At 40.1% G+C, this 23,253-nt stretch overlaps 1 protein-coding gene across 1 annotated transcript in view; it reads left to right on the top strand.

Annotated features, from left to right (window-relative positions):
• The window catches only part of pten.S (phosphatase and tensin homolog S homeolog), a 49,597-nt gene extending 32,090 nt beyond the window's left edge, over positions 1–17,507 (top strand). The window contains 6 exon segments of the mRNA NM_001197276.1: positions 2,056–2,099; positions 3,940–4,175; positions 5,330–5,471; positions 12,287–12,450; positions 15,451–15,678; positions 16,980–17,507. Coding sequence (NP_001184205.1) covers positions 2,056–2,099; positions 3,940–4,175; positions 5,330–5,471; positions 12,287–12,450; positions 15,451–15,678; positions 16,980–17,165 — 1,000 coding nt within the window. The 3' untranslated portion in view covers positions 17,166–17,507.
• The last annotated feature ends 5,746 nt before the right edge of the window (positions 17,508–23,253 follow it).

Genomic DNA, 23,253 nt, shown 5'->3' with positions numbered 1-23,253 from the left:
TACTGCCAAACTCATGCACACTGTAGCTGTGAAAGTAATCCCCTGATCTAATCCTGGTGCACTCGTCAAACATTGGAATGGTTTTATTTTATTAAATGCCCCTCTTTGCCAAACGTAAATATGGGGAACACTATTCATTCCTAAGAGGACAGCAGCCATTGTACTGCTTGACTTAAAGGAGAAGGAAAGGTTAAAACTAAGTAAGCTTTATCAGAAAGTTCTATATAAATACACCAGTAACCCCTCAAAGTAATGCTGAGTGCTCTGGCAAAAGAAACAGCACATTTCTTTCCTTCTGTTGTGTACTCATGGGCTTCTGTATCAGACTTCCTGTTTTCAGCTTAAACCTCCAGGGCTAGGGCTTGAGCATGCTCAGTTTGCTCCCCTCCTCCCTTCGCTGCTGTAATCTGAGCCCAGAACTATGAGTGAGCAGGGAGAGACTCGGGCAGGAAACAAACATGCTAAAAATCCTAGCAGCAAGATAGACATCTACTAGAGAGTATAATGCAAATATTAACCAGAGCTTTCCATTTAAAGGAGAACTAAAACAACTAAAGAAGTAGATAGAAATGTTGTACATGATGTTTTGTGCTTCTGTACCAGCCTGAGGCAACCACAGCCCTTTAGCAGTAAAGATCTGTGTCTCCAAAGATGCCCCAGTAGCTCCCCCTCTTCTTTTCTGCTGATTCACTGCACATGCTCTGTGCTGCTGTCACTTACTGAGCTTAGGGAGCCACTCACAATATACAGTACACATAGAATAGAAATGTCACAATATAAGGCTGATTAGTAATTAATACACATAATTACTACATGGCAGCACAGAAACCAGTGCAATTAGCATCAGAATTGAATAATCAGCAAACCTGTAGCATCAGCTTATATTACAGCCAGGGAAGCTCATTTTCTGCTGGATAATTAGTGACGAGCCCTAAGCTTAGCTTCTCAACAGCCAATCAGAGCCCACTGAGCATGTGAGTGTCACAGACACTTTCCAAGATGGTGACCCCCTGTGACAAGTTTGAAGTCCTGGATCATTGCTGCTATTGACAAGCTCAAACTTTAGCCTCGTGCAATAAGTTCACTATATAAAATATGCCATTTTAAACCACATTAATTTTTAGGGTTTTATTCTCCTTTAAGGCTTAATATGCTGTATGTCTAAAGACGTAACAGAATTGTGTGTGTACATCTATGTAAAATATATATTTTCTATAATGCCTTTCATATCCTAAAGGAGACATTTTGTGTAAAAAAAAAAATAAATAAATAACGTACCAGTGCATTATACTCATTTAGATATAGAAGAATTGTGCATAAAAAAAGTGTTGCAGGCTGATTTATTCAATGTTTCTGCAAAAAACCTAAGGGCCAAGGCTCACGCTCAGATTTGGGGAGATTAGTCGCCCGCTGACAAATCTCTTCTTTGGGGCGACTAATCTGACCAAACTGCCTCTCACTGGCTCGAATGTAAATCGCCGGCTGGATGGCACTCGGAGCGCGGGCGACTTCGGAAAAAGAAGCACTCAGAGTGCCATCCTGCTGGCGATTTACATTCTAGCCGGTGAGAGGTAGTTCGGGGGGGATAAGTCTCCCCAAAGAAGAGATTTGTCGCCAGGCAACTAATCTCCCCAAATCTGAGCGTGTGCCCTGACATTTATAATGCTTCTCTTCCGCTTTCTACTCCCTGAATTCCCAGGCTGTGCAGGAGAGCTGGTGGCATTGTAGGTCAGGAACCAATCAGCAGCTAGCAGGACCTGATAGGGAACTGAAGCCTGTCTGTGCTTTTGTGACTGCAGGCCTGTCATTGGCTGTCCCTCTCCTACTGTGCTTCTGGCAGGGACTGTTGGGACACACCCACCCCTCATTTCAAACACAAAATCGATAGGGAGCTCTAATAAAGGGAATATTTTTAAAGATATTAATTTTACGCCCCATGTAAAAGCAACACCATATATAACTTACTTTCATTTATTCTATATGTCTCCTTTAACATTTAGTCCGTTCTCTTAAGTAATCATTGCGGCTCTAACTGAAGTTCTTTTGCCTTTGCAGGTGTGCAGAGAGACATTACGATACCAACAAATTTAGCTGCAGAGGTGAGTTCAGATGTCAAATATTATTGCTCGAAAAAATGGATAACTTCTCCTTTTGTTTCTGAATGTAATTTATCTCCTTGAAATATACTAAACTGTTATACAGTGTTCATTTTCAATGCATATTGTTTGTATAACTATGATATGTATGCACCTTTATCCAATAAAAATTTTAAGTTATAAAAAAAATAATAAAAAAAAAAAATATTATTGCTCGCACATTTAAGTGACCACGTGTGATTTGATGGTTTTTGAAAGATCTCGACACTTCATTTCCTCCTTGTTGCGCTCTCTTCCCCAGCTTGATGGGGTGAATATGGGCCGGAGCTTTCTCCTGCGGCTGTAGGAATTGCTGTGTGAGCGTATCCATTGCTCCTGTCACAGCTTCTTGTACAGTCTGCAGAACATAACTTATCTGGGTAACTAAAATCACATCAACGTCTCTCTTAAAGGGATACTGTCATGGGAAAACATGTTTTTTTTCAAATCAATTCCAGCAGAATTCTGCACTGAAATCCATTTTTCAAAAGAGCAAACATATTTTTTAATATTCAATTTTGAAATCTGACATTGGGCTAGACATATTGTCAGTTTCCCAGCTGCCCCCAGTCATGTGACTTATGCCTGCACTTAAGGAGAGAAATGCTTTCCGGCAGGCTGCTGTTTTTCCTTCTCAATGTAACTGAATGTGTCTCAGTGGGACATGGGTTTTTACTATTGAGTGTTGTTCTTAGATCTACCAGGCAGCTGTTATCTTGTGTTAGGGAGCTGTTATCTGGTTACCTTCCCATTGTTCTTTTGTTAGGCTGCTGGGGGGGGGGAGGGGGTGATATCACTCCAACTTGCAGTACAGCAGTAAAGATTGATTGAAGTTTATCAGAGCACAAGTCACATGACTTGGGGCAGCTGGGAAATTGACAATATGTCTAGCCCCATGTCAGATTTCAAAATTGAATATAAAAAAATCTGTTTGCTCTTTTGAGAAATGGATTTCAGTGCAGAATTCTGCTGGAGCAGCACTATAAACTGAGGCATTTTGAAAAAATTTTTTTCCCATGACAGTATCCCTTTAAGTACATTGAAACATTTTGTGCCTTAAGCTACTAAAAATGCTAAAACAGGGATTGTTTGTCCATATATTGCAATATATATATATATATATATCAGCTGGCCAACTACATCAGTCATCGCCGATATTAAAAAATTAATGTTGAGCACAACTTTCCCTTATCTGTGTCTCCAAAGTAGGGTTGCACCAAATCCAGTATTTGGTTCGGGAGTTGGCCAGGATTCTGCCGAATCCTTCTGCCAGACCAATCCGAATCCTCCTGGGAGGGAAGTCACGTGACTTTTTGTCACAAAACAAGGAAGTAAATGTTTTCCCCTTTCCACACCTAATTTGCATATGCAAATTTAGATTTGGAATCAAACCCTGTAGCATCAGCTTATATTACAGCCAGGGAAGCTCATTTTCTGCTGGATAATTAGTGACGAGCCCTAAGCTTAGCTTCTCAACAGCCAATCAGAGCCCACTGAGCATGTGAGTGTCACAGACACTTTCCAAGATGGTGACCCCCTGTGACAAGTTCGAAGTCCTGGATCATTGCTGCTATTGACAAGCTCAAACTTTAGCCTCGTGCAATAAGTTCATTATATAAAATATGGCATTTTTAGTCTCATTCATTTTTAGAGTTAATTTCTCCTTTAAATCTTGCTTGGGACATAGGCTAACATAACTTGTTTCCCAATCCATTATACAGTCTTCCTACATGCGTGTGTTTCTTTATGCTTTCAGGCTTTTTGCAAATGTATAAAATAAAGTTGCCACGTCTTTAACCCACAGTTGCCCAGTATCCGTTTGAAGACCACAACCCACCACAGCTAGAGCTCATCAAACCTTTCTGTGAAGATCTTGACCAGTGGTTAAGTGAGAATGAGAACGTAGCAGCTATACATTGTAAAGCCGGCAAGGGTCGGACGGGGGTTATGATTTGTGCCTATTTGCTACACAGACGCAAATTTCCTAAAGCACAAGAAGCCCTAGATTTTTATGGAGAAGTACGGACCAGAGATAAAAAGGTACATCTGCCTGACGTCTTGCTAATGTGCCTAACAGACCTTTTTGCTTTTATAGCTTTCATAGTTTTTGAATTATTTGCCGCCTTCTGACACTTTTCCAGCTTTCAAATGGGGGTCACTGACCCCATCTAAAAAAAATGCAATTGTTATTGCTACTTTCACTTACTCCTCTTTCTACTCAGGCCTTTCATATTCCAGTCTCTTATTTAAATCAATGCATGGTTTCTAGGATAATTTGGACCCTAGCAACTGGAAGGCTGAAATTGGAAACTGCTGAATTAAAACTCAATAACCGCAAATAATAAAAAAATGAAAACCAATTGCAAATTGTCTTACAATATCACCCTCTACGTCAGGGGTCCCCAACCTTTTTTTACCCATGAGCCACATTCAAATGTAAAAAGAGTTGGGGAGCAACACAAGCATGAAAAAGTCCCTTGGGATGCCAAATAAGGGCTGTGATTGGCTATATGGTAGCTCCTATGTGGACTGGCAGCCAACAGGAGGCTCTACTTGGCACTATACTTAGTTTTAATGCAATTAAAATTGCTTCTGAGCCTGGAAATCAAAAATAAGCACCTGCTTTGAGGCCACTGGGAGCAACATCCAAGGGGTTGGAGAGCAACATGTTACTCACGAGTGGTTGGGGACCACTGCTCTACATCATACTAACCGTTAACTGAAAGGTGAACAATCCCTTTAAGTTATGAGCAATGAAATGGTTGTACATTTCAACCTGAAATTGTGACCACACAGAGCGGTTTCGTGGAAAAATCTCTTAAAGGAATTTGTTCAGTATAAAAATAAGAACTGTGTAAACAGGCTGTGCAAAATAAAAAATGAATCTAATATAGTTAGTTAGGCAAAAATGTAATGTATAAAGGCTGAGTGACTGGATGTGTAACATAATAGCCAGAACGCTACTTCCTGCTTTTCAGCTCTCTTGCTTTCCACTGATTGGTTACCAAATTAGGGGCGGGGAGGGAAATCGCGTGACTTGTCACAAAACACGGAAGTAAAAAATGTTAACCCCATCCCTAATTTGCATATGCATATTAAGATTTGGTTCAGTATTCAGCCGAATGTTTCGCAAAGGATTTGCCGAATAGTGGGTTCGGTGCACCCTATTAAACACCGTCTCTTTCTATTTTTAGGGAGTCACAATTCCCAGCCAAAGGCGCTATGTATATTACTATAGCTACTTGTTAAAAAATAACCTGGAATACAGACCGGTGCCCCTGCTATTTCACAAGATGGAGTTTGAAACGATTCCAATGTTCAGTAGCTCAACATGCAGTAAGTATTTTTTAATTTTCCTTTTAATTTTACACATTATTGTTCTCCAATTTGACACTGATCTTTTCTGCCATACTCATTCATGAAAGGCTAAAATGAAAGCCTAATACAGGTATAGGATCCATTATTCCGAAACCCATTATCCAGAAAGCAGAAAGGCAGTCTCTCATAGACTCAATGTTATCCAAATCTTAATTTTAAAAAATGTCCTTTTTCTCTGTATTAATAAAACAGTCGCTTGTACTTGATCCCAACTAAGATATAATTAATCCTCATTGGAAGCAGAACCAGCCTATTGGGGTTATTTAATATCTACATGATTTTCAAGTAGACTTAAGGTATAGAGATCCAATTTACGAACGTATCTGGTATTGGAAACCCCCAGGTCCAGGCATTCTGGATAACGGGTCCCATACCTGTATTAGGCTTTCATTTTAGCCCTCTTCTGGTCTGCAACTGAAAATGTTATCTGGTTGTCAGAGTCACCGACCCCAGCAAGCAAAGATAACCTTATAGCAGTTAAATACCAAGTACCTGTGGTTTATGTGAGGTTTCTATGTTAGATGAGCTCCGGTAACTGATGTTTTTCTTTGCCTTTATTTAACAGAATACCACAAAGCTCTTGTGTAGTCCTTTATTGTGCACACACACTGCTGTGGTTTTGTTTTGACTTTGTTCTACTTGAAGTTTCATGCACCCACCCTTCCTGAGTAACCGCACCACTTTGGGCTCTTCTCTATACCTGATTGACACCTAAGCTGGAAATTCTAACCTGTGAACTGATTAGCGGGTGCAACCTTGTTATCGGCTCAGTCTTTGCACCTTTCAATTAAAGGGTGGAGGCCAATAGTCCCTGAAGAGGAGAGATTCGACCGAGTTTTAGTAGAGCAGTGACCTCCCAGCATTTTGAAATAGAAAGAGGCGAAGATTTTCTGGCCACACCCCCCTAATTACCATGTTCATATACCAGAAATTTGGCAGGTTATGAAAGTTTGAACAGATTTCTGTGGTTTTTAGGTGTTATTACAGTTTTGCTAATGAAAGTGAATTGCCCTTTAAGTCACTGTTTTCCAAAGAAAGCTGCTCATCTTCAATTGTTTCTTTGCTTAGGGCTGGTTCACCTTCAGACAACTAGTTGTTTTCAGAGAGATCACCAGAAATAACGACTTTTTCCAATGACTTTCTATTTTCTGTGTGACTGTTTTTCTAATATTAAAGTGTAATTTTTCACCTTCTAAAGCAGCTCTGGGAGGGGGGGGGGTCACCGACCCTGTAAACTGTTATAAATTGATACATTTAGTTGATACATTTCTTATCTTTGTCCCTGCTGAGCAGAATCTCTGAGTTTCATTACAGGCAGCTGTTAGGGTAAGGCCAGACGAGGAGATTCGGGCAGGTTTTGTCGCCTGGCGACTTATCGCCACGTCTTTTGTGCGACCAAATGGGCGACTATTGAAAACGCATCGCCGCATGTGCATTAGCGCAGGCGATTTTGCGCTGTAGCCTATGGGGAAAAAACGCTGAGGCAGTTCGGGGAGATAGTCACGCAAAAGACATGGCGATAAGTCGCCAGGCGACAAAACCTCCCCGAATCTCCTCATCTGGCCTTACCCTTAGACTTGGTACAATAGTTGCTAATACTCCAGAGATGCTGCTTCCTTTCCTAGCAGATGTATTAGAGCTCACTCAAATAACGGATTCCAGTACAGACAAAATGTAACAAAATAACTGCCTTTTGCACAAATTCTGCATGTAGAGAGACATGATGTCTGGTGAGTTTAATAGAGTGACCTCTAATACATCTTCTAGGCAAAAGGAGCCCCCCTATAAGATATATTGGATCTAACTGTCAATGAATATCTGACACCCAACTGCCGCATGAAGAGAGAATGAAGAGAAACCGATGCTGAGAGAGAAATAGTGAAGATAAATTTGATTGTTTCAGAAAAGGTACAGAATTATTAACGGATTGTATTTAGAGAGTTTTTTAATTCGGGATGCTGAAGCTTATATTACATTTTCATTTTTGCAATAGTTCCCCATTAAGTTTTAGAAGCTTTGTATCTTTTTCTGGCTGTTCAGTGCAGGAGATCAAAAAGAAAGTCGGGACATTTCAGTAAGAATCCAGGACTGTGGGCTGAGCTGTCTAAATCGGGACTGTCCCGATTCGTGAAGTGGTGTCCCAAGTGGAGGCCGGGCCTTAGTGTGCACCCTCCCTGTGTGAGTGTGCTCTCAAGCACCGGAGCACTGGGGAGCTTTGAGTCTACATTGTTTCTTATGATGCAGCTGGGCAGCATGCCTCCCCTAAAATGTTGGCACCCTAAACCCAGGTCTTTGTGACCTCTCTACAAATCCAGGGCTGCCCCAACTAGTGGCTTATTTTTCAATCCTGATTTTAGACGCATAAAAATAGGTTGCATAAAAACCCAAGGCTACCAAATTGCATTAAACAACATAGTGGCTACCAAAAAGCCAGATTTGGCTCCCAAGGAACTTTTTGCTTACTTGTGTTGCTTGTATTGCTCTCCATCTTTTGAGATGTGGCTCATGTGGGGGGGGGGGAGAGGAGGTTGAGGGCCCCTGTTCTAGAGATCTGCAGATCTGCATATAGTGTTGGGCCCAATATTATTATAGAATGCCCAGTTATAGGTGATGCCTAACGAGTAGAGTCCCTGATGTCTGTATTGTGATCAGATAATCTCCAAACATGCCATTAGATATATCTACTTGTCAGTAACCAAGGAACGTAGAGCTGCGGGAGTCCCATTTGATTATATATGAAAGCCAGACAAGCAGCTGGGTGAGATTTTCCTGCCCGGCTTGTAAACAAGGACAATTATTCCCTCTATTTGGTAACTAGGCAGTAAAACCTGATCCGTTCAACCTGGTGTCAAGGGCCCTTTAATTATGTAAATATCAATTATTTTCCTTGGGCATCCGATCCCTTCACATCCGTGAACTCTCGTTCCAGTAAAACCTGTTTTTATTCTGTTTTTTTAACGCCAGTACACTGATAGAATTAAACTGGGCTTTGTTCCTATAACAAACAAAAAAACACTCTTCTCTCCAAACCAAAAAAGCTGTTGCAGTCTCTCCGGCCTAAGGGTTAGGGCAGATTCGGGGAGCCAGGGGGATGACACTCATCGTGCTTCGTTTTTCCGAAGAAACTTTGGGCGACTTCAGAAAACAAAGTGCCGCGAGCTCCATCCCGCTGGCGGCAGTTCGGGGAGATTGTCGCCCCGAAGAAAAGAAGATTTTTTGCCGGGGCAACTAATCTCCCCAAATCTGCCCATGTGCCCTTACCCTAAGGGCAGAGACACTCTGTGATTTGGGGAGATAAAATCTCCTTTTCTTCGAGGCAGCAATCTCCCAAAACTGCCTCCCGCCGGCTAGAATGTAAATCACCGTTGGGATGGCACTCAGATCACTTCGTTTTCCAAAATTGCCCGAAGTTTCCTTGGGAGGAAGGCAGGGGAGGCAGTTCGGGGGGAGATTAGTCACCCTGAAGAAGAGATTTGTCGCCGGGTGTCTTATCTCTCCGAATGCCCTAAAACTGCACATTTATACCTATTTTATTTGTTTTGCCTGCTGTTAAACAGCCAGAAATACATTGTACTCTCACTGGCAGATTTATCAAGCGTGACTGAATCATTTCCTATAGGTTGTGCGCACACAATTGTTGAACTAAAGACTAAAAAGAAAATATGGCTATAAATGCTCTATTTTATACAGCGAGCTTACTGTACTAGCCCAGTAACAACCCTATAACAGTAATAAGACGGGCCTTTAAGTTTGCCCACAGCAGCTCCCTCAGTTGGATCTTGTGAGGCTTCCGTTTGTACACCAGTAGCAGCGCACATGCTCCGTGTCATCTAAAGTGAGGACTTAAAGGGATCCTGTCATTGGAAAACATGTTTTTTTCAAAACACATCAGTTAATAGTGCTACTCCAGCAGAATTCTGCACTGAATCCATTTCTCAAAAGAGCAAACAGATTTTTTTATATTCAATTTTGAAATCTCACATGGGGCTAAACATTTTGTCATTCCCAGCTGCCCCTGGTCATGTGACTTGTGCCTGCACTTTAGGAGAGAAATGCTTTCTGGCAGGCTGCTGTTTTTCCTTCTCAATGTAACTGAATGTGTCTCAGTGGGACCTGGATTTTACTATTGTGTTCTTAGATCTACCAGGCAGCTGTTATCTTGTGTTAGGGAGCTGTTATCTGGTTACCTTCCCATTGTTCTTTTGTTTGGCTGCTGGGGGGGAAAGGGAGGGGGGTGATATCACTCCAACTTGCAGTACAGCAGTAAAGAGTGATTGAAGTTTAACAGAGCACACGTCACATGACCAGGGGCAGCTGGGAAATTGACAATATGTCTGGCCCCATGTCAGATTTCAAAATTGAATATAAAAAAATCTGTTTGCTCTTTTGAGAAATGGATTTCAGTGCAGAATTCTGATGGAGCAGCACTATTAACTGATTCATTTTGAAAAAAATTTTTTTCCCATGACAGTATCCCTTTAACATTAGTCGTGACGTTACATCTGGCATAACCTCTAATATTCTGCCACTGATTAATGTACAGGTATGGGATGTGTTATCCAGAAAGCCCAGGACCTAGGGTTTTCCGGATAATAGATCTTTTCCACTGATTTGGATCTTCATACCTTAAGTCTACTAGAAAATCATATAAACATGAAATAAACCCAATAGGCTGGTTTTGCTTCCAATAAGGATTAATTATATCTTAGTTGGGATCGAGTACAAGCTACTGTTTTATTATTACACAGAAAAAGGAAATCATTTTTAAAATCTGAATTATTTGATTATAATGGAGTCCATGGAAGATGGCCTTTCCATAATTTGGAGCTTTCTGGATAACAGGTTTCCGGATAAAGAATCCCATACCTGTACTATCTGCTATCTTCATCCTTAAAGGGATACTGTCATGGGAAAAAAAAATTTTTCCAAAATGAATCAGTTAATAGTGCTGCTCCAGCAGAATTCTGCACTGAAATCCATTTCTCAAAAGAGCAAACAGATTTTTTATATTCAATTTTGAAATCTGACATGGGGCTAGACATTTTGTCAATTTCCCAGCTGCCCCATGTCATGTGACTTGTGCTCTGATAAACTTCAATCACTCTTTACTGCTGTACTGCAAGTTAGAGTAATATCACCCCCTCCCTTTCCCCCCCCCAGCAGCCAAACAAAAGAACAATGGGAAGGTAACCAGATAGCAGCTCCCTAACACAAGATAACAGCTGCCTGGTAGATCTAAGAACAACACTCAATAGTAAAAACCCATGTCCCACTGGGACACATTCAGTTACATTGAGAAGGAAAAACAGCAGCCTGCCAGAAAGCATTTCTCTCCTGAAGTGCAGGCACAAGTCACATGACATGGGGCAGCTGGGAAATGGACAAAATGTCTAGCCCCATGTCAGATTTCAAAATTGAATATAAAAAAATCTGTTTGCTCTTTTGAGAAATGGATTTCAATGCAGAATTCTGCTGGAGCAGCACTATTAACTGATTCATTTTGAAAATTTTTTTTTTTCCCATGACAGTATCCCTTTAAGTCTACTAGAAGTAAACATTAAATAAACCCAATAGGCTGGTTTTGCTTCCAATAAGGATTAATTATATCTTAGTTGGGATCAAGTACAAGCGACTGTTTTATTATTACACAGAAAAAGGAAATCATTTTAAAAAAAAATGTGAATTATTTGATTTAAATGGAGCCTATGGGAGACGGCCTTTCCGTAATTTGATGCTTTCTGGATAACTGGTTTCCAGATAATGGATCCCCTACTTCTACTTGTTTCTAAACTGCCATATCTGAATCCAGGCCTGTAATGGCAACTTGTATTGTATATACACTTTATATTGTACACTGAAGCTGTAGAATATAGTACAGGTATGGGACCTGTTATCCGGAATGCTCGGGACCTGGGGTTTTCCAGATAACGGATCTTTCCGTAATTTGGATCTTCATACCTTAAGTCTACTAGAAAATCATATAAACATTTAATAAACCCAATAGGCTGGTTTTGCCTCCGAGAAGGATAAATTATATTTTAGTTGGGATCAAGTACAAGCTACTGTTTTATTGTTAGAGAAAATCATTTTTAAAAAATAAAAGGATAAAATGGAGTCTATGGGAGACAGCATTTCCATAATTCTGAGCTTTCTGGATAACTGGTTTCCAGATAACTGATCCCATTCCTGTACCAGTTTAGAAGAACTAAGGATGCACTGAATACACTATTTTGGATTAGGCCGAACCCCCAAATCCTTTGTGAAAGATTCGGCCTAATACCAATCCGAATCCTAATTTGCATATTTAAATTAGGGGTGGGAAGGAGAAAACATTTTTTACTTCCTTGTTTTGTGACAAAAAGTCACATGATTTCCCTCCCTGCCCCTAATTTGTATATGCAAATTAAGATTCGGTTCGGCCAGGCAGAAGGATTCGTCCGAATCCTGCTGAAAAAGGCCGAATCCCGAACCGAATCCTGGATTCGGTGCATCCGTAAGAAGAACTATATAATTTTCTGTGATTTAAACATTGAGGCCTTGCAAGACTGTTCCCATTACAAAATGCCTCTCAAAATGGGTAGGGTCACTAATCTACATGAAATGGGCTAGTGGCTTTGCTCAGAGGGGTGATTATTTTAAGAAAATCAAATAAACCACATCTCCTAAATGTAATGGTGCAAACTTGTGTTTATGACCTAAACTCTGTTCCTGTGTATTTGCTCAAACTGTCATTTCGAATCCTCCAACTGACCTTTTTCTGCGCATTCTCCTAGATCCCCAGTTCATCGTTTACCAGCTGAAAGTCAAGATCTTCACTTCAACAGCAGGTCCCAAGCGAGCAGAAAAGTATATGTATTTTGATTTCCCCCAGCCTTTGCCTGTTTGCGGGGACATCAAGGTAGAGTTTTTCCACAAACAGAACAAAGTGATGAAAAAGGTGAGTGTGGATTTTTAATCTTTATAAACATGCTGATCTATGTATTAAACAATGGTCACTTAGTTAGAGGGGGTGTTCACCTTGAAATTAACTTAGTATGATGTAGAGAGGGATATTCTGAGACAATTTGTAATTGGTTTTTATTATATGTGGTTTTTGTGTTATTTAGCTTTTAATTCAGCAGCTCTCCAGTTCGCAGTGTCAACTGTGTGGTTGCTGATGTCCAAAACACCCTAGCAACCATGCACTGATTTGAATAGAAGACTGAAATATGAATAGGAGAGGCCCGAATAGAAAGATGAGTGATAAAAAGTAGGGATGCACTGAATCCACTATTTTGGATTCGGCCGAACCCCTGAATCCTTTGTGAAAGATTCGGCCGAATACCAATCCGAATCCTAATTTGCATATGCAAATTAGGGGTGGGAAGGCAAAAACATTTTTGACTTCCTTGTTTTATGACAAAGTCACACTATTTAAATCCCCGACCCTAATTTGCATATGCAAATTAGGATTCTGTTCAGCTGGGTAGAAGGATTCGTCCGAATCCTGCTGAAAAAGGCCGAATCCCGAACCGAATCCTGGATTTGGTGCATCCCTAATAAAAAGTTACAATAACTAAAAATGTGTAGCCTTGCAGAACATTTGATTTTTAAAGGGGGTCAGTGACCCTCATTTGAAAGCAGAAAAGAAGGCAAATAATTTAAAAAAACTATAAAATAGTAATGAAGACCACTTCAAAGTGGAGCTCCGGCTTCCAAACTAAAATTTAATAGAGGCCCACATAACTAATCAATCACAGTTATCTGTTTCTTCAAAAAGTCTGAATAAATGCCATTTTCTATGCTGAAATCCAGCTGTTTAATGGTTCTTCTCTTTCTGCATCATTTGAAATCCTGGCAGGGAAGGAGGGACTAAACACTGATGTTACAAATTGTAACTACTCCACAGCTTACAGACAGCATGCAGGAACTACATATCCCACAATGCATTGCACTGGGATGTTCTGTTCCTTATTGAAATCACGTGTGCAGGGAATTGTGGGGTTTGGGGGATGCAGGCTGAGGACAGATGGCTGTTGATACAAAGTAACAGTAGTCAGACAGCTCAGCAAAGTAGTCCGACAGATCAGCAGGAGAGCAGGGGGCTAGGCTTAGGGAACTGTCAAACAATTAAAATCATGAAAAGTCTGTATATATTTAATTGATGTAAAGTTGCTTGAAATAGTTTACTTTTCAAAAAGCTTAATTTATATTTGTGTGGAGTTCCCCTTTAATAGTAGATTTTAGTACCACTATAGCCTTGTGCACATTTCTTTTCATGGTGTCGGGTTGTTTCTTTAAAGGGATACTGTCATGGGGGAAAAAAATGTCAAAACACAGTTAATAGTGCTGCTCCAGCAGAATTCTGCACTGAAATCCATTTCTCAAAAGAGCAAACAGATTTTTTTTATTTCAACTATGAAATCTGACATGGGGCTAGACATATTGTCAATTTCCCAGCTGCCCCAAGTCATGTGACTTGTGCTCTGATAAACTTCAATCACTCTTTACTGCTGTACTGCAAGTTGGAGTAATATCACCCCACTCCCTTTCCCCCCCAGCAGCCAAACAAAAGAACAATGGGAAGGTAACCAGATAGCAGCTCCCTAACACAAGATAACAGCTGCCTGGTAGATCTAAGAACAACACTCAATAGTAAAAACCCATGTCTCACTGAGACACATTCAGTTACATTGAGAAGGAAAAACAGCAGCCTGCCAGAAAGCATTTCTCTGCTAAAGTGCTGGCACAAGTCACATGACCAGGGGCAGCTGGGAAATTGACAAAATGTCTAGCCCCATGTTAGATTTCAAAATTGAATATAAAAAAAAATCTGTTTGCTCTTTTGAGAAATGGATTTCAGTGCAGAATTCTGCTGGAGCAGCACTATTAACTGATGTGTTTTGAAAAAAACATGTTTTCTGATGACAGGATCCCTTTAATTTCTTGCCACTGAAGACTATGAAAGCTCCAGGTTATTGGATGGAGTCGCACAATGAGGCCGTCTGGTCCATTCATTTCGGTTCATATTCTTGTGTTCAGTCTGATTGGAGATGTGATCGTTTGCACCTGGGAAGTCGTTTGCATGACGTGTAGCTGTAATTAAGTATAAATGACCAGCCCTTATCAGCTCTACTTCTGCTCTGTCACCTGAATAAAATATTTACACACAATCTGCTGCAAGTAACACCCAGTGAAACAGCCATGGACTTGTTTAAGGCTGAGCCCTGACCTGTGGGAATGAATGTCAGCTCCCTGCTGTGTGTGTGTGTGCTCCATAAGTGCCTGAAACGATTGGGTAATATGTCTGCATGGTTCCAAAATGTTTAAATTGTCCTGTATGTTCTGAAAGTTATCTGGTGTATTCTCTTCAAAGGCTCAGTAACAAAAAAAAAAAAATTATATTTGGTACATTTAGTCTGCAGTGTTCGCTTCAGAGTCTCTAACGTTTATACATACAAGCTCCATTGTATCTATGGAAAATACCATTGAGGGTCTACCCGGCATAGAATATAACAGACACTAAAACCATTGTATTCTGGGTTATTTATTCATGGTTCCCTACACACACAATTAGGGATGCACCAAATCCAGGATTCCGTTCGGGATTCGGCCAGGATTCGGCTTTTCAGCAGGATTTGGCCGAATCCTTCTGCCAGGCCGAACCAAATCTGAATCCTAATTTGCATATGCAAATTAGGGGCGTGTAGGGAAATAGCGTGACGTTTTGTCACAAAACAAGGAAGTAAAAATGTTCCCCTTCACACCCCTAATTTGCATATGCAAATTAGGATTCGGTTCGGTATTCGGCCGAATCTTTCGAGAAGGGGGTTCGGCCGAATCCAAAATAGTGGATTCGGTGCATCCCTACACACAAGAAATAACTATTGCTGGGAAGACTCGTATAATATATATCATGCATATTAATAGTTTTTTTTGTTTGTTTGTTTGTTTTTAGGAAAAGATGTTCCACTTTTGGGTAAACACATTCTTCATACCAGGACCGGAAGAGTATTCGGAAAAAGTAGAAAACGGAACGTTAGTTGGGGAGCATGAGCTTGATGGCATCTACAGTACAGAGCGTTCAGATAATGACAAGGAATATCTCACCCTCACTTTAACTAAAAACGACCTAGATAAAGCTAACAAAGACAAAGCCAACAGATTATTCTCTCCAAACTTCAAAGTAAGTGCCAATATCATTGTATGCTGGAACACATACACCCCCTACAACCTGATGGGCTCCCCCTAGAGCAGTGATCCCCAACTAGTGACTCGCGAGGTGCATGTCTCTCCCCAACCTCTTGTATGTTACTCCCAGTAGTTTCAAACTCAGCTTATTTTTTTAATTCATGGCTTGAAGGTAAGTTTTGTTGCAAAAACCTCACCAAACAAGTGGATCTTATTGTGTATGGCCATCTTAAAGGGATACTGTCCTGGGAAAACATGTTGTTTTTTCAAAACACATCAGTTAATAGTGCTGCTCCAGCAGAATTCTGCACTGAAATCTATTTTCCAAAAGAGCAAACAGATTTTTTTTTTTTATATTCAATTTTGAAATCTGGGGCTGGACATATTGTCAGTTTCCCAGCTGCCCTCAGTCATGTGACGTGCCTGCACTTTAGGATGGAATTCCTTTCTGACAGGATGTTATTTCTCCTACTTAATGTAACTGAATCAGTCTCAGTGGGACTTGGTTTTTACTATTGAGTGCTGTTTTTAGATCTACCAGGCAGCTGTTATCTTGTGTTAGGGAGCTGCTATCTGGTTACCTTCCCATTGTTCTGTTAGGCTGCTGGGGGAGGGGGATGATATCACTCTGAATTGCAGTACAGCAGTAAAGAGTGACTGAAGTTTATCAGAACACAAGTCACATGACTGGGGGCAGCTGGGAAACTGACAATATGTCTATCCCCATGTTAGATTTAAAAATTGAATATAAAAAAAAGTTTGCTCTTTTGAGAATTAGATTTCAGTGCAGAATTCTGCTGGAGCAGCACTATTAAGTGATGCGTTTTGAAAAAAAAAAAAAAAACATTTTTTCCCATGACAGTATCCCTTTAAGTTGGAGAAATCACAGCCTGCCAGAAAGCAGTTCCATCCTAAAGTGCAGACACAAGTAACATGACTGGGGGCAACTGGGAAACTGACAATATGTCTAGCCCCATGTTAGATTTAAAAATTGAATATAAAAAAATCTGGTCTTTTGAGAATTAGATTTCAGTGCAGAATTCTGCTGGAGCAGCACTATTAACTGATGTGTTTTGAAAGAAAAAAAACATTTTTTCCTTTTAACAAGGATAATTTTGGACCTATTCTCTCTAACTCAGGAACTTATAATTGGATGAGGCATAACCACATTGCTGATCTTTTTTGCTTTGGGCTGGTTATAAACTTGCCTTGACTTTATTCTAATATTATTTTTTTTAATATTTCATTTGGATGCGAGACCCTGACTCTTATATATGTCTCTCTATCCCACCACAGGTGAAGCTATTTTTCACCAAGACCGTAGAAGAATCTTCAAACTCCGAAGCGAGCAGCTCAACCTCTGTAACGCCGGATGTTAGTGACAATGAACCTGATCATTATCGATATTCCGACACCACTGACTCTGATCCAGAGAATGAACCTTTTGATGAAGATCAGATCACACAAATTACAAAAGTCTGAAGGGGGTTTTTGTTGTGGTTTTTTTTTTTTTTCTTTCCCCATTTTTTTCTTTTTTTTTTTTTTAAATCGAGGGAAATAAAACCACAGATGAATGCAAACTTGAATAAACTGAAAAAAAAGGAGCTTTTTAAATGACATTGTCAGACACCAGTGATAGGAGCCATGATCTATTCCTTGACCAATATTCCGCCAGCGAGGTGTTAACGGCCCTGCTGTCCAAACGAAAAGAGAAAAATCGAAACGAAAAGGTTACGTAGCATTGTTATGTATATTCCCTTTTCAAGTCTAACGACATATATATATCTTAATTAGGTTAAATAAAGATGGCACTTTCCCATTTTATTCCAGGTTTTTTTTTTTTGTTTTTTTTTTTGAAAGTGGAGATTTGTATACTTGGCCTTTTATTTTGTGTTGTGTCACTAACGTAAAATGAATCCTGTGCATTGTGAAATCCCTGGCTCTCCGCAAGTAGTAGTGAGGCAGTAGGATAACATTTTGCCGAGAGATGTAAGGGTCAGGGCACACGGCGAGATTCGGGGAGATTTAGTTGCCCGGTGACTAATCGCCGCCTCTTCAGGGCGACAATATCCCCGAAATGCCTTCCCGCTGGCTAGAATGAAAAATCGCCGATGGGGTGGCACTCGCGGCACTTAGTTTTCTGAAGTTCAGGGCACAGAAGCAGATTTGGGGAGATTTAGTCGCCGGGCGACTAATCGCCTCTTCTTCGCGGTGACAATCTCCCCAAAGTACTTTCTCGCCTGCTAGAATGAAAAATCGCCAGTAGAATGGCACTCACGGCAATTTGTTTTCCGAAGTTGCCTAAGGGTAAGGGCACACGGGGAGATTGTCTCCCGGCAACTAATCGCCTCTTCTTCGGGGCGACAATCTCCCCGAACTGCCTTCCCGCCGACTAGAATGGCACTTCATTTTCCGAAGTCGCCCGAAGTTGTCTCACGAGGAAACTTTGGGCGACTTCGGAAAACAAAACGATGTGTTATATGGGGGAGGGGGCTATATGGTGCTTAGTAACGCAATTGCAGCTGCATTGACCCCGTGGCATCTTCAGCCAATCACACCTGTTTCTTCGCATGCTACGAGAAATTCATCCTGAACATAATTAGGAATTGCCCTGTCGCTGCTTCATTTTTGTGCATTTATATATATATATTTTTTAAAGCATAATGGTGCTAGAAAGGGCAGCTAATAGGAAGCGATTCTGCGTTGAGGTACAGGAACTTCAAAGTGCAAAGAGTCAGGAACACAAGAACGACGACTTTGTCCGGAGAGATTTTTTTAAGGCACCCAGAGACACATTCAAGAAAATGAAAAAGGATTGGCTTTCCCTCTCAGTTTAATGGCTGTTCAATCTCCCACGTAACCGTGGCCGGTTGTACCATCTGGGTGCAGAGAGAGCTTTAAAGGGGAACGATCGGGGAAAATGAAAATTTTATATAAGCTTCATTATACTGAAAGAAGAAACTTTCTAAGTACAATAAATTAAATATTCTTCATTGAAATCTGAAATAATCAAGTTTATCTTCACTATTCCTCTCAGCATCTGTTTCTCTTCATTCTCTCTTCATGCAGCAGTTGGGTGTCAGATAATAATTGACAGTTAGATCCAATATATCTTATAGGGGGGCTCCTTTCCTATCAGATGTATTAGAGCTCACTCAAATAACTGATTCCAGTACAAACAAAATGTAACAAAATAACTGCCTTTTGCACAAATCCTGCATGTAGAGAGACATAATGTCTGGTGAGTTTAATAGAGTGAGATCTAATACATCTTCTAGGCAAAAGGAGCCCCCCATAAGATATATTGGATCTAACTGTCAATGAATCTGACACCCAACTGCTGCATGAAGACAGAATGAAGAGAAACAGATGCTGAGAGAGGAATAGTGAATATAAACTTGATTATTTAAGATTTCAATGAAGAATATTTAATTGATTGTATTTAGAAAGTTTCTTATTTCAGTATGCCGAAGCGAATATTACATTTCCGTGATAGTTCCCCTTTAATTGAGTGATAATGCACACATCCCTTAACCTACTTACTGCATTGATTTGCAACATATGTGCTGTGAACGCTTTATGTGCTGCCTGCAAACATCTCTACTTTAATTTTTTTTTTTCTCTTTCCGACCCAACCTCTCTTTATTTTTGTTGGCTCTCTTCGTTCAACATCTGTTTTTTTTAATGGTGCACAGGATATTTCAATGTGATTCTATAGATTTCATTTATAGGTTTAAAAAGAAAAAGGCAAGCCAGCACGATGCATATGGTAAAAGTCAGCAGGTCCACTTGTGTTTTTTTTTTTTTTTTTTTTCTTCCTCAATCGTACACATTCTATTACAATGCGTTTTGCAGTTTTGCACACTTTTAATGTCATTAACTGTTAAGGGATTTTACTTGAATAATGTTTAGTACCTACAATGTCGTTTTTTTTTTTTTTTATATATATATACATATATATTTTTTTTTAATTTACATACACGTGGTTTAGGAGCCAGTGTTGCTTTAAAACTTTTTTTTTTTCCAACACTGCACAGATATAAAAGTTGTGTATTTTGAAAAAAAAAAAAAAAAATTATATAAAATGTCCCAAATATTCTATATGGTATGATTGCTATTAAACTATTAGAGATCTGAACTGGCAGTGTTCTTGTTTATTCACAGTTGAAGCCGATTTATAGCTCTAGATTTTTCACTTCTCGCCCAGACCGCAGTTGCGTGCAACTCGATAAACTAAACGTTTTTTTTTTTTTTTTGGCCAATGGGGCTTTTAGATCATTCGCCAAATACTTCACCCTAATCTGGAATTCTACTTCGGGTATATTTTAACTTAAATAGCTCTGATTAAGGACATAGCAGCCAATTGAATTTGGTATAGGAATTGGCACCATAGTAGAGGTCTCTTCTGTTGTTAGACTGAAGGGCGACTTATTCTTGGAAGTGGTGGCAAATAAAACAGCCTTATCACAGTCTTGTATATTCACTTGTCTTTAGGCTACCCATCTCTCATGCTCGGTATAGTCAAAATTCTAATCCACAGCCAAGGATCATAGCTGGGACTAATGTCCATATCCCAGCATTGCCTACAAGCAGACTATGTGGAAGTTCGTACTATAGAATGTTGACTGTACAAGTCATAGAAATGGTCACTAAAGACGATTAAATTTGAATATATATTTGGATATTCGAGGGTAGGTTGCATCTAGAAGTACATGCTGCTCTTTGCTTATTTTGTTACCATAAAGATACACTATACAAAAAAAAATAAAGAACGAAGACCCATTTTATTGGTGCTAAGGCTCTGCTCGTAGTCGTTGATTGTGGCCATATTTCTCCTTCTGCACCTTAGCGGTCAGCCTTGAGATGAGCATTTTCGAGAACACGGTAGATAGGTCATCCATGGGGGAGAGGATGTTCCACCAAGGAATAGGAATTAGAGTTTGCAAGAGTTACCATGTGATTCCTCATACTTTATTGCTTGTGGCTCTTTACTTTGCATGAACACGCACAATTGAGCTGTGTAGTTGCAGAACGTTTCAATCGGTCGAGCTGTGAGTAGGTCTCGAGGCTTATAGCAAAGGACTTAAACAGGGATCTTATCCAAAATGTGTTGTAGCCTATGTCGGAGCTGAGCAGCGTGTACAATAGTGCCCCACCGTCCAGGCCTGTGTTACAACTCTTAGTTCACCATTCATGCATGCGCAACTCTTAGTTGTAACAGCAAGCTGTGATTCTGTTGGAACATAAGTGATTATTGAGACAGAAGGCCCAAACAAATACAACAATAGAATGTGGTAAACCATGAATATGGCTAATCATTTGAGTTCATCGAACCGTCCGTTAAAGATGGTCATACAACCCCGTTTTTGATGAACTATTTTGCTTGATAGGCTGCATCACAGATGAGAATCAGCCGACTGTAAAAGCTAGCCAGGCATGCCCGCGTTTTGGAACGCCAATTTCAACCATGTTGTCTGACCCGTTGGGGACAATTATGAAAATTGGAGAGGCTGTTTTGACTGATCAAATCTCATCGCAGATGATCACTAATGTTTGAAAATTGAATCTGCTGATGCATCATGTTGGGTATAGTGTCGGCACAGTCTTCACTTTCTGTTCCGGGGTCTGTATGAAGGAGCAATAGAGAGGTGACCGTACACATGTATAGCCACTTATGGCACTTGGCCATGGGCAGATACCAGGGAATAAAAATGAAAACTGTGGCATAGAGATAATATTGACATCTTGATATTGCCATTGGAGAATGACAAAAAATGCCTTGGTCCTTTTTAGACCTTTTTAGAAAGGCTTCTTTCTGCATTGTATCTGGCTGGCAACACTTGGGGTGACATTTTTAGACCACTCATGGTCCTTTATCTAAGCAGCCTGTCTGATCATGCACCATCCTGGTTGTATAGAGCCTGATTCCAATGTACTTTGCTCTCCAATTGATTCATTTGGTGGATGTTAAATAAAATACATAGGGAGAACAATTTGGAAACATGATCATTTTATCTGAGAGCTCGTCGGAGAACCATCATAGCACCATTCATGCATGCGCCTGAGATGTAGCCACAGTTGCTTGTATGTTACAGAGGACAACGTGTCTGCTGGCCCCCAGGCAATATACACACAGACACATGCATACAATTAGATTTAGGAGGGGGTTGCCATAAACATCCTTTATCACAAAGTTGCAGAAAGAAGAGTTGGGTTCTGTGAAGTGTATTTAAGAATGATAGAAAATACTCTCTCATGAGGGCACTGCGTATTTAAGGTGCAGTTTCTTAAGGATAGTTATTTTTCCAACCCAAGAGACATTTGGTGAGACCTACTTGAGTTGTTTTTTAATTCTGTTTTTGGCTTTAAATTGCAACGTCCCACAATGTCGGACAATGTTTAGAACTGTCTCCGTGATCGTGCAAACATGAGATTGTGCCATCCAGCTCCCTAATTGCAGACCGGAAGTGCTTATAGGAGCGTAATCAAGATAAAGCAAATATTTGCAGCCTGTTGCTATAAGTTGACTTACTTCCGATTAGGTCTTCTGATTGGTAGTCAGGGCAGCGCTGTCTCGAACTGCACACTGTTAATGCTGTAGCTTGTTAGTTGGTCTGAAAGAATATAACATTAAATAGCTCCACTCATTTGTTGCCTTACTGCAGTCATCTCTGGCCTTTGACTTACTTTCCAGCAGTAACCCAACAATCTCACAAATGGTCGATACTGGGAGGTAATAGTTTGGCCGTAGTCTTGAGATTACTGCTTTACTCTCCTTTAGCCAGGAGTGAAGCCTTGGCACAGATAGCTTGCACTATGACCAATCATTGAGGCACCTCTATCAAATTTAACCATCAGTGGCTGCTGGTGGAGCTTTGACCAATCAATCCATTGGGAGGGATATTTCTCAAGTACTTTGTGTAATTTCATTAAAATTCAAACACCTTTTATACCAAAAAAAAAATAAAATAATGAATTCTTGCACTATCGGGTCGTCTTTGCTTGACAGTTGTAGTGTTTCGATTCCAGTTGTCTCTGTACTTGAAGAATCTTCAACGTGTGCAGCTCTACGTCTGCTTTTAGGAGATGCCGGGAGTTGGAGGGCGGGGGCTAGATGTGTAAATTTAGACATTACCGTAATAAAAGTTGTCAAAAGCTTTGTCAGATTAAAGCAAAATAGGAACAAACCCTATGACCTTTTAATTTGCACCTGCCAAACTTTACCCCCACAAAAGATGTAGGCTCCCCAAACGTTAAAGCCAAGTGAGTTTTGCACTGTTCATGTTTTTTTTTCCCATCCGAAATATTTACTTGAGTGGAGTCAAAGAAATTCAGAAGCCTTACAAAAAAAAATGTTCTGGTGTCGTTAGAAGTGGGCAGAAAAAAAAAAATACCGTATATATATATATATATATATATATATATATATATATATATAAATATTTATGGAATATGTATTGCATATAATATGCTTTTTATTTGCTTCACTTACCATCCCTTTTAGACTTTGGCAAGAATAATGTTGACGGGAGTTGATTCAACTCTCTAACGTATACGCTCATCCTCATCC

This window comes from Xenopus laevis, chromosome 7S, assembly GCF_017654675.1.
Source record: "Xenopus laevis strain J_2021 chromosome 7S, Xenopus_laevis_v10.1, whole genome shotgun sequence".
In the NCBI taxonomy this organism is placed as follows: Eukaryota; Metazoa; Chordata; class Amphibia; order Anura; family Pipidae; genus Xenopus; species Xenopus laevis.
Note: the sequence above shows the minus strand (reverse complement) of the source record. Positions and strands in the feature narration are given on the sequence as shown.